The 15,803-nt window shown below is 49.7% G+C and overlaps 1 protein-coding gene across 1 annotated transcript; it reads left to right on the forward strand.

Moving 5' to 3' along the window:
* The first annotated feature begins 13,412 nt into the window (after positions 1 to 13,412).
* On the forward strand, positions 13,413 to 14,204 carry LOC124694569 (pollen allergen Lol p 1-like). The gene has a single exon (XM_047227540.1). The coding sequence runs from the start codon at positions 13,413 to 13,415 to the stop codon at positions 14,202 to 14,204; it is 792 nt and encodes a 263-aa protein (XP_047083496.1).
* Positions 14,205 to 15,803: the final 1,599 nt, after the last annotated feature.

Genomic DNA, 15,803 nt, shown 5'->3' on the forward strand with positions numbered 1-15,803 from the left:
AATTTTCGAATTTTCACTTTTTGTTTTTACGGCCGACCTGTGCATCGGCCCCCATATTCCAATACCCATCAACAGAAGATGAGAGGCTTCCGTTGCATATCCTCGTATTTTATCTACCTGGGTGCCCCCCGAGCCGATTCTGTCAAGAGAATTGATGGTATCGGCTCGTGTCGGATAACATGTTGAACCTAGGCAGAATGGTGGGTGAGGATAATTTCGGCCGATTGCGGGAATCGGCCTCCACGCTGCTTGCTCGTTGAAGGTTTTGTAAGTTCCCTTCATAAGTTTTTTGGGGCCGATCACAAGGATCAGCCTCTCCTGGTTTGCTCATTGGTTTGATCTTGCTACTTGGTCAAGCTGGATAAAACCAACCCAACCTCTGACTTGATGCGCTTGCTCTGTCGTCCACCTTGAGTGCTCCGTAGAGTCGTGGAACGCTACGCTCCGTCGGCAAGACGAGTACCATGTTTGTGCCAGCCGATGTCTCATCATCGGCTTTCCTCTGTTTAGGGCGCCACTCCATTTTCCGTGGACGACCCTCTTCATCCAGGGTTCGCTGAACCTTTGCAGCCAGATCAGGCCGTGCCTTCCTTAGCGTATGCAGGTACAACCTCTCGGCTTCCTCTAGGCCGCGCAATCGCTGAACCCTGCGCTTTTGGGAACGGCTGAGTCCGTCAGGGCACCACCTTGGCCGGTGGTACCTATCTTCTTCCACTTCTACCTTGTCTTCTGAATCCTCAAGATCTGCCCAACGAGGTGACTCGGCCGCGTTTGCTTTGTGGCGGAGAGGCCCTAGGCGCTCGAACACGGACACGTTGGCTGCCTCCTTCTTTTTCGATTGCATTCGGGCAATTGCCGATTGTGGGCAATCGGCTCATTCCTCGAATCCCAGCGAGTGTCCGAAGAAGGGGCAGTCCCAATGCCCGGCGTTGTCATCTTGCTCCCTTGATGCTTCCGTGGCACGGCGCTCGTGCTCCTCCTCATCGCGATCCTCGCCGACGATATCTTCCGGCTTCTCTAGCCGGACGATCTCCTCTATCATCGTAATTGGACCGTCGGCGTTGGTCATACCGACTCACATATTTGTTGAGGAGGTGATCGGAGAGGGGTCGCCGATATCTTATATTCTTCACCTCTCCCTCTCGTGACATAGCGCTTGCCATCATGACGGAGCCGATCGCGTGGAGCGGCCTCCTCTCAGTATCCTTGCTATGAGAGCAGCTGCCCTCATCTCCATCTTTGCCGGAGTGGTTTCCGGGTCCTACCATGTTGATGCCGAACGAGGGACCTGGCCGGCAACCTTCGGGGTAGGTGATTTCCACCATGTTAACGGCGGGGAAGGGTTGGGTGTCGACCTTCATGGCGTACCGGTTGAAAATTAGCCGCCCCTTCTCTATCGCCGCTTGGATGTGCCGACGCCACACCCGGCGATCGTTGGTGGCATGGGAAAGCGAGTTGTGGAACTTGCGATACGGCTTTCCGTTTAGCTCCTTCGCCGTGGGGAACTTGAGACCTTCCGGAATCGTCAACCGTTTCTCCTTGAGCAGGAGGTCGAAGATTTGTTCAGTCTTGGTTACGTCAAAATCAAATCCCACGGGCGGCCCCGGTGGCTTTACCCATTTGCGAGGCCACGGGGTTCCCCCCGAATCCACTCAGCCCACTCGCTATCTCTTGGCCTCCCGCGGCACTTCATCTTCCTCTCGTATCGACCATAACTATCGCACGCTTGAACTTGTCTTGGTACAGGTCGGGGTGGCGCTGTTCATATGCTGATAGTTTCGAACCATGTGCGCCGCCGAGGGATAATCTCGCTTGGGAGGCCATGTCCTTGAGCTGTGTTGCGAGGCCTCGCTACCGCCAACTCGATCGCTTCCTTTTCGGTTATACGAACCGAATAACATCGGTTCCTAAGATTTCTGAAGCGCTGGATGTACTCCGTCACCGTTTCCCCACGCTTCGACGTAGTTGTGCTAGATCGGCAATGCCGGACTCGGAAGCTTCGAATGGTATTGCATATGGAACTGTTCTTCCAATTGCTTCCAAGTTTGGATGGAGTTCGCCGGCAAGGAGGTGTACCATCCAAAAGCCGATCCCGTGAGGGACCGTGAAAAAGCCTCACGCGTAGCTGATCCGACACCGAAGCCGGTCCTAGTTGAGCCAAATATCGGCTGATGTGCTCGATGGAGCTGGAGCCATCCGATCCACCGAATTTGGAGAAGTCGGGGAGCCGATATTTAGGTGGCAGCGGGATCATCTCGTAATCGTCGGGTACGGCTTGGAATAGCCGACTGCCCTTCTTTTCGGCATCATGCCGAATTGGTCTCTCGGCATGGTATCGATCTGATCCGCTGTGCTGGCCGTAGGAGTTGCACTCTGAAGATTCGCCGGGGTGGCGTACTTGGCCTGCCATGTTTGCTTCTCCAGCTCTGAGCCATCTGCAGGAGCTGGGCTCGGGAGTTTCGTCGGCGTGGCGTATTTAGTTAGCCACGTCTGCTCTGTCGCCGACGTTCCTCTTGTCTTCGCCGGAGTCCCCGATGTTGTGGCCTGGTTTGTGAGTGCCCGATCACCACAATCCGGCACGTACATGCACGCGTATCCATGAGGGATCTCCTTAGGCGCCTCCATTAAGAACTGGTAGTCACTAGGGTCGCCACCAATTCTGTAGACGAGGAATGCCGGTGTAGTCGGCACTTCAGCAGGTGCCGCCAACGCATATGGCAGCGGTGGACGGGACTGGAATGGCAACTCTCCTTGATGAGTCCCGAGAGCTGGTCCTGACGGCGAGTATCGGTGGCTCATGATCTCTTGGATCACGCGCGGAGCGACACGCTCCAACACGTTGACCAAGTTCTCGCAGTGGCGATGTAGTGAGTGAGCCACCGGGTAGTTGATCTCTCGCCGCTGCGACCCTCGGTGCGTTCCTCCGACGGGGTAGAGAGGTCTATCCCATCGAGCGCACTTGCGGTGAGAACCCCTTCCATCCGATGCCACCGGAACGGGTTCTCCGAAAAGAGCCGATGAGGTCGGCTTCGAGGGTAGCCTTGATCTCGTTGTATTGCTTCTTGAGGTCGTCGAGCAGATCCCCGTAGGTGACCGGCGTGCCGTCCGCCATCTCGGATGTAGATGGCGATGTGGTTGATGTAGAGATTGTCCCACCGGCGTGCCGGAATGTGTTGACTGCCAAAACCCACCGAGCGGGCAGCGGCCTTGTCAACACCGTAGAGCCGGGAAGAGCCTAGAGCTGCGGCTGGCCGAGACCCCTCCGAGCAACGGCCCGCAATGCTCTTCCGGTCACACGCGGCGCTGCGAAGTGCAAGGGCGTGCCACCTGACCTATACCTGGTCAGGAAGGTGATGAGGATGCCTCGCTTAGTTTCCTGCAGGGCATACATGTAAACGTTAAATACGAGCCTCGATCGGCTCTCAGGTTATCCTGTGAATCGGCTCAAAACAAACCAATCTCGGCGCTTCAGTACGAGCAACGCATGGAACAACGTGGGGCTTGTGCTGCCGATGCCAGATTTTAGACAAATCCAGAGGTGGGCCGGGCTTTGGAAGATTACATGTGGAAGATTTCTGAAGCGGCCTGGCACGAAGGGTTTTGGGCTGAATTGCCCGTGTATCTTTATTTAGTAGTTTACCCTTTTAGATAAGAGTTAGAGTTTGTATCGTGCACGAGGGGATGTGCCCTCCTTAGAAAGTCCCTTGGACTATAAATATGTACCTAGGGTTTATGGAATAAACAACAACTCACGTTCAACCCCAAACAAACCAATCTCGGCGCATCGCCAACTCCTTCGTCTCGAGGGTTTCTATCGGAGTAGCGACATGCTGCCTAGATCGCATCTTGCGATCTAGGCAGCACAAGCCCCACGTTGTTCCATGCGTTGCTCGTACTCGAAGCGTTTTTGATGGCGAGCAACGTAGTTATCATTAGATGTGTTAGGGTTAGCATTGTTCTTCGTTTAAGCATGCTTACGTAGTGCAACCCTTGCATATCTAGCCGCCCTCACGCCTATCTCAGGTGTGGGGGCGGCACCCCGCTTGATCATTATTTAGTAGATCTGATCCGTTACGATTGCTCCTTGCTTTACAAGGATTAGTTTAATATCTGCAATAGTTAGGCCTTACAAAGGGGGGGAGGATCCAGTGGCACGTAGGGTGGCGTTCGCAAGTCCTAAACGGGATGTTCCTAGGATCAACGTCATGTTGGTTTTTTGGCCTTGTTTAGGATCGGCTTACGAGCACCGTGCGTGGCCGCAAGGCCCAACCCGGAGTAGGATGATCCGATTATGCGGTGAAAACCCTAAATCGTCGTAGATCTCATCAGCTTCATCTTGATCAAGCAGGACCACCAAGTATCCGTGCACCCCGTACGGATCATGGGTGGATCGGCTCTCAGGTAGATAAAATACGAGGATATGCAACGGAAGGCTCTCATCTTCTGTTGATGGGTATTGGAATATGGGGGCCGATGCACAGGTCGGCCGTAAAAACAAAAAGTGGAAATTCGAAAATTTTCGAACATAGCCGATGCAGCAGGCCATCGACTTAAGGATATAACAGCCGATGCATGGCCATCGACTCAAGGGAGATTTCTTCAAGAACAATGTCAGGAGCAGCATGGGCGTGCGGATCAGGTCAAGGATGGATTGCATCAGGTCCATCGAAGGAAAGGAGCCTATCTGGCCGGCGGAGAACCGAAGAAACTCGGGGGCAGCTCACCTTGAGAGCTCTTCGCTTTGGGAAGCCGACTTATGTTTAATCGGCTAGCTCGGCATAAGGAGCTCCCTCGGACATGATCGAGCCTAGGTCCATACAGCTCCGTTTTTGCCTCGGCTAAGACTCGGGGGCAACAAGCCCGGAAGATGCCCTGTTTTTAAGAGCCGATTAGGGTCACCTCGGCTGCGGCTGCGTTATGGTCGTCTCGGGGAGGAACTCGGGAAGGAAAAGCCGTCGTCTAGTACGGGGCTTGGACCGTGCCGTTGCTGCAAGAAAAGGAAAGAAGTCCGACGCGTTGCTATCGGTCTTAGCATGACAAACGGGAGGAATGAAATTGGAGCGATTAAAAGATGAATGGAAAGAACAATTTCATTAATTCCAAGGGGCAGCTTTACAAGAAAGAGCCGATGGCTCTCAAAAGAGGGATCCGGTGCCTAGTGCACTCGCTACTACTAGTCCTATACTACTAGTCGTCGTTGTCCTCGTCATCGCCGCCGTCGACGTCGTCGGCGCTGCTCCCCGAGGAGCTCCTCGTCGCTGCTGCCCCGGCCCTTGGCCGGAGCCTCTTCCTCCTCGTCATCATCATCATCCTCGCCGTCCGCCCAGGAACGGAAGCGCTTGGTCGGCGGATACCCGATGGAGGAGGAGGAGTCATCCTCCTCCTCTTCCTCTTCGTCATCATCTTCGTCCTCGCTGTCCGCCCACATGCGGGGGCGCTTCTTCGGTGGGAGCTGGACGGAAGGGGAGGCCTTGGCCTTTGCTGCTTCTCCTTCTTTCTCCTCTTTGTCAGAGGAGAAGGGATTCACTGCGGGGTGGAGGCTGTCCTTGTTCTTCTTCTTCGGCGAAGGTTGGGGGAAAAGTTTTGAGAAGGAAGAGGAAGAGGAAGACATTGCTACAGGAGGAGAGGGTTTTTTGGTGCCGATAGCTGGGATGGAATAGAGGATAGAGAGAGCTAACCAGTCGGCACGGTTAAATAATGAGGAATCTGGTGAAGGTTTAATGCCATTACAGCCTCCGAGGGATCGATGCTAAAGCTGTCAGAATTTTTAGAGAAGCTGAGAAGACAGGGCATAATGACGACGGATGCTGTAACGGTTACCGTCTCGCCACGACATGACCCTTCGAAGGGAAAGCATAATGATTTTGGAAATGTTATTTCCAAAACCAGGGGGGCATGTGTTATCACCAGATTTTAGACAAATCCAGAGGTGGGCCGGGCTTGGAAGGTTACATGTGGAAGATTTCTGAAGCGGCCTGGCACGAAGAGAATTTGGGCTAGTTAGCCCGTGTATCTTAGTATAATAGATTGTGTATCGATTTAGAAGTTAGAGTTTATCTCGTGCACGGTTTAGTGCACGTCCACATTAGAAAGTCCCCTGGACTATAAATATGTACCTAGGGTTTATGGAATAAACAACAACTCACGTTCAACCCCAAAACAAACCAATCTCGGCGCATCGCCAACTCCTTCGTCTCGAGGGTTTCTATCGGAGTAGCGACATGCTGCCTAGATCGCATCTTGCGATCTAGGCAGCACAAGCCCCACGTTGTTCCATGCGTTGCTCGTACTCGAAGCGTTTTTGATGGCGAGCAACGTAGTTATCATTAGATGTGTTAGGGTTAGCATTGTTCTTCGTTTAAGCATGCTTACGTAGTGCAACCCTTGCATATCTAGCCGCCCTCACACCTATCTCGGGTGTGGGGGCGGCACCCCGCTTGATCTTTATTTAGTAGATCTGATCCGTTACGATTGCTCCTTGTTCTACAAGGATTAGTTTAATATCTCGCAATAGTTAGGCCTTACAAAGGGGGAGGATCCAGGTGGCACGTAGGGTGGCGTTCGCAAGTCCTAAACGGGATGTTCCTAAGATCAACTTCATGTTGGTTTTTTGGCCTTGTTTAGGATCGGCTTACGAGCACCGTGCGTGGCCGCAAGGCCCAACCTGGAGTAGGATGATCCGATTATGCGGTGAAAACCCTAAATCGTCGTAGATCTCATCAGCTTCATCTTGATCAAGCAGGACCACCAAGTATCCGTGCACCCCGTACGGATCATGGGTGGATCGGCTCTTTGAGCCGATTCACAGGATAACCTGAGAGCCGATCGAGGCTCGTATTTAACGTTTACATGTATGCCCTGCAGGAAACTAAGCGAGGCATCCTCATCACCTTCCCGACCGGGTATAGGTCAGGTGGCACGCCCTTGCACTTCGCAACGCCGCGTGTGACCGAGAAGAGCATTGCGGGCCGTTGCTCGGAGGGGTCTCAGCCAGCCGCAGCTCTAGGCTCTTCCCGGCTCTACAGTGTTGACAAGGCCGCTGCCCGCCGGTGGGTTTTGGCAGTCAACAGGAGACTCCCCTTGCAGCGTGTCTTGATCTCCCCGGCAACGGCGCCAGAAAAAATGCTTGATGGCGTGTATAGCACACGTCCGTTGGGAACCCCAAGAGGAAGGTATGATGCGCACTGTAGCAAGTTTTCCCTCAGAACGAAACCAAGGTTTATCGAACCAGGAGGAGCCAAGAAGCACGTTGAAGGTTGATGGCGGCGGGATGTAGTGCGGCGCAACACCAGGGATTCCGGCGCCAACGTGGAACCTGCACAACACAACCAAAGTACTTTGCCCCAACGAAACAGTGAGGTTGTCAATCTCACCGGCTTGCTGTAACAAAGGATTAGATGTATAGTGTGGATGATGATTGTTTGCAGAAAATAGTAAAGCAAATATTGCAGTAGATTGTATTCGATGTAAAAGAATGGACCGGGGTCCACAGTTCACTAGAGGTGTCTCTGTAAGGTTTTCCGTATCGTGGCTCTCGGTACTGGGGGTTTCGCGACGAAGGCTTTAAGTAGGCGGAAGGGCAACGCGGGGGGCCACACGAGGGCCCCACACAGCAGGGCCACGCGGCCAAGGCCTGGGCCGCGCCGCCCTGTTGTGGTGGCGCCTCGTGGCCCCACTTCCTTTCCCCCTCGGTCTTCTGGAAGCTTCGTGCAAAAATAGGACCCTGGGCGTTGATTTCGTCCAATTCCGAGAATATTTCCTTCGTAGGATTTCTGAAACCAAAAACAACAGGCTCTTCGGCATCTCGTTAATAGGTTAGTGCCGGAAAATGCATAAATATGACATAAAGTATGCATAAAACATGTAGATATCATCAATAATGTGGCATGGAACATAAGAAATTATCGATACGTCGGAGACGTATCAGTTTACCATGAACATGGCCATTACCCTGACAATACACCAACGCACATCATCTAGAACCGAATGCCTTCCCAAGCCGCACATTGGCGGGTGAGAAGCACACCTAGTCAAGCAGACCCTCAGCGCACGCTATTGCACACGCCGTAGAAGTCGCTACAGCCGTCTTCCTCGAACCCATCTCCAAGAGGGATCCCCGCATTGACCTTGTCAGACCTGCCATCGACGCCTCCATGACGCCTGACATCACCACCATCCTGCGCGCGTTCATCATCCTGCGTCCAACACCGATACTCCGCTGCGCCACGCCGCCGAGACACCATCGTCGACGCGGTAGAAGAATACCACACCCCCGCAGCCCACCACCATCCAGCAACTGCTCCAAAAACGATGCCCCAAGAGGTAGAATGACGCATAGAGCACCGCCATCGTCCGATCCAGGAGACCCAGATCTGGGGTTCCCCCCCGGAGCAGCACGAGTGGGTAGACACAGACTACAACGACGATGCCTTCAAGAAGGTTACGGCGCGTGGCATCGCCATCGCCCGCCACGATCAAGGTCTGAGCACGGTTTTCATCGGCAGCCGCGCATCCCCAAATTGCTGCTAGGACTAGATGTGAGATCAGGAGATCGCCACACCCAACCCAATCTGGTCGACCACCTCCGACGGAGAAGATGGTCACCACCGCCATGCCTACGGTTGTTGCCCTAGGATTCCTCATGACGCAAGAGAAGCCCAGTAGCGCCTCAACGCCGACGTACGACGCCTGCAGATCGGCATCGTGGCCGCCACCGCATCCGAGAAGGCCTGGCCGATCACCGCCGTCGTGCCCACCGATCCGCAGCTGAGGAGAATCCGCCACTGCCGCCATGTCACCAAGGCTTTGCCTGGCAGCGCCTAGGGCGGCGGCGGCAGGGGAGAAAGGCGCACAGGGGCGAGAGGAAAAGGCGCCGGCGGTCGCCCTGGCGGGTGCGGCGCCGTCGCGTGGGGGCGAGAGTCACTACACAGTTCTAATAACATAACCAATCGGTGTGACCTATGGTTTGGGAAGTTGGGCCATAACTCCAAACTATTCGGCCTAGTCATGTCAGGCCGACCCTTTTAGATCAGTTCCTAAGCTCGGCCCTTTTAGATCAGTGATTTTCCATTGGACTCTTAGCTGGCGTTTCCTATATGCCGACAAGGTCGGCGCCTGCACCGCGCCGCACACCCCCGCGCGCGGTGTGGGCCGGCCCGGTTAGGCGATTTTCCCTATTTCTCTTTTTTTCTTTTTTCCGTTTCTTTTCCGTTTTCTGTTTTCTGTTTTCCCTTTTCTGTTTTCTTTTCTGTTTTCTTTTTTATCTCTCTTTTTATTTTTCTATTTAAAAATAATTTTCGAAATTTTTTAAATTTGAAAAATGTTCAAGTTTGACAAAATTTGAACGAATTTCGAACTTTGAACAAAATTTCATTCTTGAACGAATTTTCAAATTTGAACGAATTTTAAAATTTTAATAAATTTTAAATTTTGAACGAATTTTAAATTTGAACGAATTTTGATATTGGAATACAATTTTAATCTTGAACGAATTTCCAAATTTTGGACGAATTTCAAAATTTGAACAAATTCAAATTTTGAACGTTTTTTGAATTTTGAACAATTTTTACATTTTGGACGATTTTCAAATTTTGAACGAATTTAAAATGGAACATTTTTAAAATCTGTAGACAGAATAAAAAACCTGTAAAATGTTAGTTTTTGAAAATAAAACTATAAACAGAAAAAGGAAAAAATAAGAAAACAAAAAAGAAAAAGAAAAGGAGGTTACCTAATGGGCCGCGGCCCAGTTACAGCCACCGGGTCGGAAGGGTGTGCGGCGCCCCGTACCTACCGACCCGGTCGGCATATAGCAGCTCCCCTCTTAGCTGCGCAGGCTGAAACTAGTCGAAGGAGTAAGTTCTATCAACCCATATTAATTCAACTTTTCTCGCCGAAGCAAAGCTTGTTACCTAACAAAAAAAGAACTGATAAGTAAGAGCTCTGTGAAGTTTCCAACGGTTGGATTCACGCTTGATTAGTTCATATTAGTCTAGAAGTTTTTTTTTCGATAAAGGATGCTTTATTACTTTGAGAAGCAATTACATCCAGTCTCTGCATAACCAGGATGCACACAGCCGTTTAAGTATCTCAAGACAAAAGATGAAAAAAAAACTAGACGGAATACATATCGAAGCGATGAATCATATTACGCCTAAGGTGTGGGTGGAGCTTCAATCCGTAGACTATGATGTCACCCAATGTAGGGAAAAAGTATCCCTCGCTGTAGCCTTCAACTGTGTACAGACCTCCGTAAATAGGTGTCGGTTCTCCACTCGCTGAAGAGGTAACCACAAACGGAGAATATCTGCATATCTGTAGATGATCTGCAACAAAGAGCAATTTTTATTGTTAAAAATCTTGTCATTTCTACTTAGCCAGAGCGCACAGATAACTCCTAGCGCCCCCACCCTAAGAAGAAACTTGAACCTTGAATCGATACCGTGAAGCTAATTTCCAAAGACATTGACCACACTAGTCGGGGGATACAGGCTAGACGCTACTTGGATGACTGACCATATAGATCTCGCAAATTGGCACTAAAAGAATAGGTGTTTAGTGGTTTGATCATGATGACAGAAAACACACCGTGTACTTCCGTGCCAATTTCGCTTAACAAGATAGTCTTTGGTGAGAATAACTCCTCGACGAAGATACCATCCAATTTTTTTTATTTTTAGTGGTATCTTCATCTTCCGAATTTTCTTATTATTATCAACTAGTATATCAGAATAAGGATCGCATTGTATAATGATTTGACCGAGAAGGTACCATCTACATGAAGATTCCATCTAAATTCGTCAGGTTCAGGCGATAGGTGAATATCTCACAACCATTGAATTAGGGAATTCCATGCAAATAGCCTCTGATCTGTCCAAGCAAAACCTGAACGTCACATTCGGAGGTGAGGTATCCATTATTGTGGCAATGGTATCAACTTTTTGACGAACAATACTATATAAAGAAGGATACTGTTCACCTAAGGGTGCATTGTCTAACCAGACATCTTCCCAGAACCGTATCTATGCTCCATTCTTGATCGAGAAAGTACCATAGCGAAAAAAAACATTTTTTGTCGCCATGAGACCAGCCTAGAAGTGTGAATCCCCAGGTTTTCAAACCACTTGGGATAACGTCTTCGAGCCGATATATTTTCTCCGAAGAATACTTTGCCAAATCCCATCCTGGGTAAGAAGCTTAAACATGCATTTACCTAGCAGAGCTGAATTCTTAACCTCCAGGTCATGAACTCCAAGCCCGCCTTGATCTTTGGGACTACAAACTATACTCCATTTAACCAGTCGATATTTCTTTTTCTCGCTGTCCCCTTGCCAAAAGAATCTGGATCGATAAAAATCGAGTTTATGCAGAATTTTTTTCGGTAGTAAAAAGAATGATAACATATACAGTACAATATTTGTTAGTACCAAATTAATGAGTACCAATCTTCCCCCCAGGGACAAAAAATTACCCTTCCAACTACTAAGACGTTTTTGGTAATCTTTCTTCCACTATTTTCCATTCAGCAATTGTAAGTCTCCGATAATGAATCGGAATACCCAAATAGCGAATAGGAAATTGGCCTTGCCCAAAACGAAACAACTCTGTATATAGAGCCGTATCATTTTGGGCATCACCGAAACAGAACAATTCACTTTTATGGAAATTGATTTTTAATCCCGACAACTACTTGAAAGCCGCCAAAATTAATTTCAGATTGCGAGCTTTTTCAAGATCGTAAAATAACGGATCCTCTTGGCGTAACCCTTTTCGTGTTTGAAAATAGTGGCCGGTGTCATCATTAACCCGGATTTCCACACTACCTCCACACACAAAATCATTTATTAGAGCAAGCCATTCAGGAGAAAAACCTTTCATCCTTAGCGTCTTCTGTAGCAAAGAGCACTTGACCTTATCATACGCCATTTCAAAATCTAATTTTAAAATAATCCCATTTAGTTGCTTAGTATGCATCTTATGTACCGTCTCTTGCAAAACTGCCACTTCATCGAGGATATTCCTTCCTTGAATGAAAGCGGTCTATGATGGCTGAACGACATGATCCGCAACCGTATTAAGTCTAATGGTGGCCACTTTCTTGAAAATCTTGAAACTTACGTTTAAGAGGCAAATAGGTCTATACTGTTAAATCCTTTCTGCCTCATTAACTTTCGGTAACAAAATAACTTCACCAAAATTTAGACGAAATAATTCTAGTTGTCCTATGTGTAGAGCACTGAACAGTTCTAAAAGGTCCGATTTAATAGATCCTAGAAAGTTTGATAAAACTCCGCTGGAAAACCATCTGGAAAATTGCCTTCTGAACCTCTTCCTCAGAATAAAGTTTGGTTAGTAAGCCATTTTCTTCCATAGAAATTTGGGGTATGTCATCCGTTAAGTCCTCGTTAAGAGAAAAGGAACTTTCCTCCGGAGAGCCAAACAGACCTTTATAATAATTAGTAATGTAGGATTTGAGTTGCTCATGGCCTTCAATCAACCCTTCATCTTGAAAACATCGCGTATTTGAGGCTCCCTCCAAAATGAATTGGGCTTTGGAACGTTGATACCATTTGAGTTCCTCTTCGCGAAGAAGACTCGCCATTCGCGTATTAGACTGGAAGTTATACATGTGTTATAATTAAGGTTTTTTCTAGTTCAGCATGAGTTGGAAGTGAGAAAAGAAAAGATGAGAATCAAGTTAGTGCCCGGTTAAGTCTTCACTTCGATCATTAGATTTGGCTATTTCATGTATGATGGGAGTTGTATATATGGGTTGCAACTCAAATATTTCTCGCAACAGTAGGCAGATCCACATGTAGCTAGGGTTTTCCCAGGACACCAGGTAAAATATTTTACTACGTAGCACATCCATTTTTCACGACATGTGTACTTCTGAAAAGATGTTCTCTATGTTGTGGCACGGGAAGGCACCTTATGATCAGATCTATTTGTTTTTTCAGATGTGCCATGTATATTTTTACAAAGTTGATACATCTTTTTGTGAACGGAAGTACTTAGTTCAGTCGAGCTGTTTTTCCTGACGTTCTAATATCCTGCAGAAACGTACTGTATCCTACGTGCATCCTACGTATGCATGTCTTTATAGGTAGGATCCAGCCATCCTATTCGCAAAAAAAATGGCCAATTCGCAAACAAAAGAGGATCCGGCCATCCAGCCATCCTAAACTCGGTTCACTTGACATCGCCAGACCAAGAACATGAACCTCCGACGATGATGGCTAGCCGTGTGTATGCATGGACGGACAAGCTATCCTGGTCACGGCCAGCCGCGCGTACGTCACCAACATCGCCGGACCTTCCCCTATTAGGTCGCCCGCTCCCGCCCTTAAATACCATCCCTCGTACGTATCACAGCACAGCAGCAACAAGCAGCAACCAGTTATCAATTCAAGATGGCGTCTTCCTCGTCGGTGCTCCTGGTGGTGGCGCTGTTCGCCGTGTTCCTGGGCAGCGCGCACGGCATCGCGAAGGTACCACCGGGCCCCAACATCACGGCCGAGTACGGCGACAAGTGGCTGGACGCGAAGAGCACCTGGTATGGCAAGCCGACCGGCGCCGGTCCCAAGGACAACGGAGGCGCGTGCGGGTACAAGGACGTCGACAAGGCACCGTTCAACGGCATGACCGGCTGCGGCAACACCCCCATCTTCAAGGACGGCCGCGGCTGCGGCTCCTGCTTCGAGATCAAGTGCACCAAGCCCGAGTCCTGCTCCGGCGAGGCTGTCACCGTCACAATCACCGACGACAACGAGGAGCCAATCGCACCCTACCACTTCGACCTATCGGGCCACGCGTTCGGGTCCATGGCGAAGAAGGGCGAGGAGCAGAAGCTCCGCAGCGCCGGCGAGCTGGAGCTCCAGTTCAGGCGGGTCAAGTGCAAGTACCCGGACGGCACCAAGCCAACTTTCCACGTTGAGAAGGGTTCCAACCCAAACTACCTGGCTATTCTAGTGAAGTACGTCGACGGCGACGGCGACGTGGTGGCGGTGGACATCAAGGAGAAGGGCAAGGATAAGTGGATCGAGCTCAAGGAATCGTGGGGAGCTGTCTGGAGGATCGACACCCCCGATAAGCTGACGGGACCATTCACCGTCCGCTACACCACTGAGGGTGGCACCAAATCCGAAGTCGAGGACGTCATTCCTGAGGGCTGGAAGGCCGACACCTCCTACTCGGCCAAGTGAGCAAGAAGTGAAGTGATCTTCTTCTGATCAGCTTAATTTTGACTCGGGATCTCAAATAATCTAGCCGAACATATATAAGAGGCGGTGAGACATACAAGCTTCTGCATAAGTATATTCCTTCATGCCGTATAGAGAGGAGAGATACCTGAATAATAGTTTTGAGGTCGATACCTTATGAGTTGTGAGAGGTCAGAGGTATAAGTAGGAGGCAACCAATCAAATTTGGACGGCCCTCCCGCACCGCCCTCGACCCTTATTTATGTATCTAAGACTGTTCATGATTGTGAAGATATTATTATGAACACTTCTATTTACACATTATCAAGTTCTTCATCTTATGTAGGAGTAATACTAGGGAAGTTTCCCATGCGTTGCTACGGCGCATTGCGACGTGAATGGAACGGATAAGAAAAAACTAAATAAAAACTTAATTTTCCCATATGTACCTAGCTAGATATGTAGAATTTTTTTGCAAAAAAAGATATGTAGAAAAAACTCACAAAACAATCTTTAAAAAATAGCTCAAACTTATCCATACATAGTGCTATTTCTTTTCTTAAAAAGTAATTGAGTGTCTTTCAAATAAAAAAGCCCATCGGATGGCCCATGTCTCTTAGCCACCTGAACCGAGGAAGGAAGTCTGCTGCGAATCAGCTGTCATAGAAAAACTTTGATCCCACTGCTGCGAATCAACTGCCATAGAAAAACTTTGATCCTCGGCGGGACGGGAGTGCGCCAGACTTCCTTAAAGCATGTAATGGTCGCCCCTCGCGATAGATGGAGGTAGGCCGATTTGGTCGTGAAGCATCCTGACGGCTCCAAGGACCATGCGACCACGTCCTCCTGAGTAGAGGGGAGAAGGGCATGCACCTCCCTGCACAGGTCATCTCATTCCACTCTTTCAGCCATCCCAAGTTGCCGGCGAAACCCAATTCACCATTCCCCGGGCACTCCCTCTAAGACCCTTGCGTCTTGGACAGTGGCGAAGGGAGACATACATCAGCTAAACAAGCCCGGGAAGCGGGTATGTAGAGGGCTCGGGCCAGTCCACCAGTCAAGCCAGAAGTAGGTGCGCTTCCCGTTGCGGACCTTGTGTTTAGCCCCGAGCTTGAGGTACCATTTGATCTTCTGGATGGAGTTCTAGAATTGGAAACCATTGCTCGGGATCTCCCGCGAGAAAAGGTCCCGCCCCCCAAGTATTTTGTGCGGATGAGGTCCGCCCATAGACCCTCCGCATCCTGGTAGAGTTTCCAAATCCATTTGAGCATTAAGGAAATGTTCATTAGTTTGGTGTTCAGGATCCCCAGACCACCGAACGCCTTGGGCTTACAAACCGTAGCCCAATCCACCATATGGTACTTCCGACGGTTTCCGACACCTTCCTAGAAGAAGCGTGCGCGGTGTTTGTCCATCGCCTTGTGAGTACTATCGTGGAGCAAGTACATGCTCATGGCAAACATCGGAAGGCTAGACAGGCAAGAGTTGGTCAACTCCGATCTTCCTGCGGAGGCAAGGTAGAGACCTTGCTAGGGGTCCACCCTATGTCCCACTTTATCTGGGAGGAAGCCCCAGTCCGCTACCCTAAGCGGACGGTTGCTC

This window comes from Lolium rigidum, chromosome 3 (genome assembly GCF_022539505.1).
Source record: "Lolium rigidum isolate FL_2022 chromosome 3, APGP_CSIRO_Lrig_0.1, whole genome shotgun sequence".
NCBI classification, from domain to species: Eukaryota; Viridiplantae; Streptophyta; class Magnoliopsida; order Poales; family Poaceae; genus Lolium; species Lolium rigidum.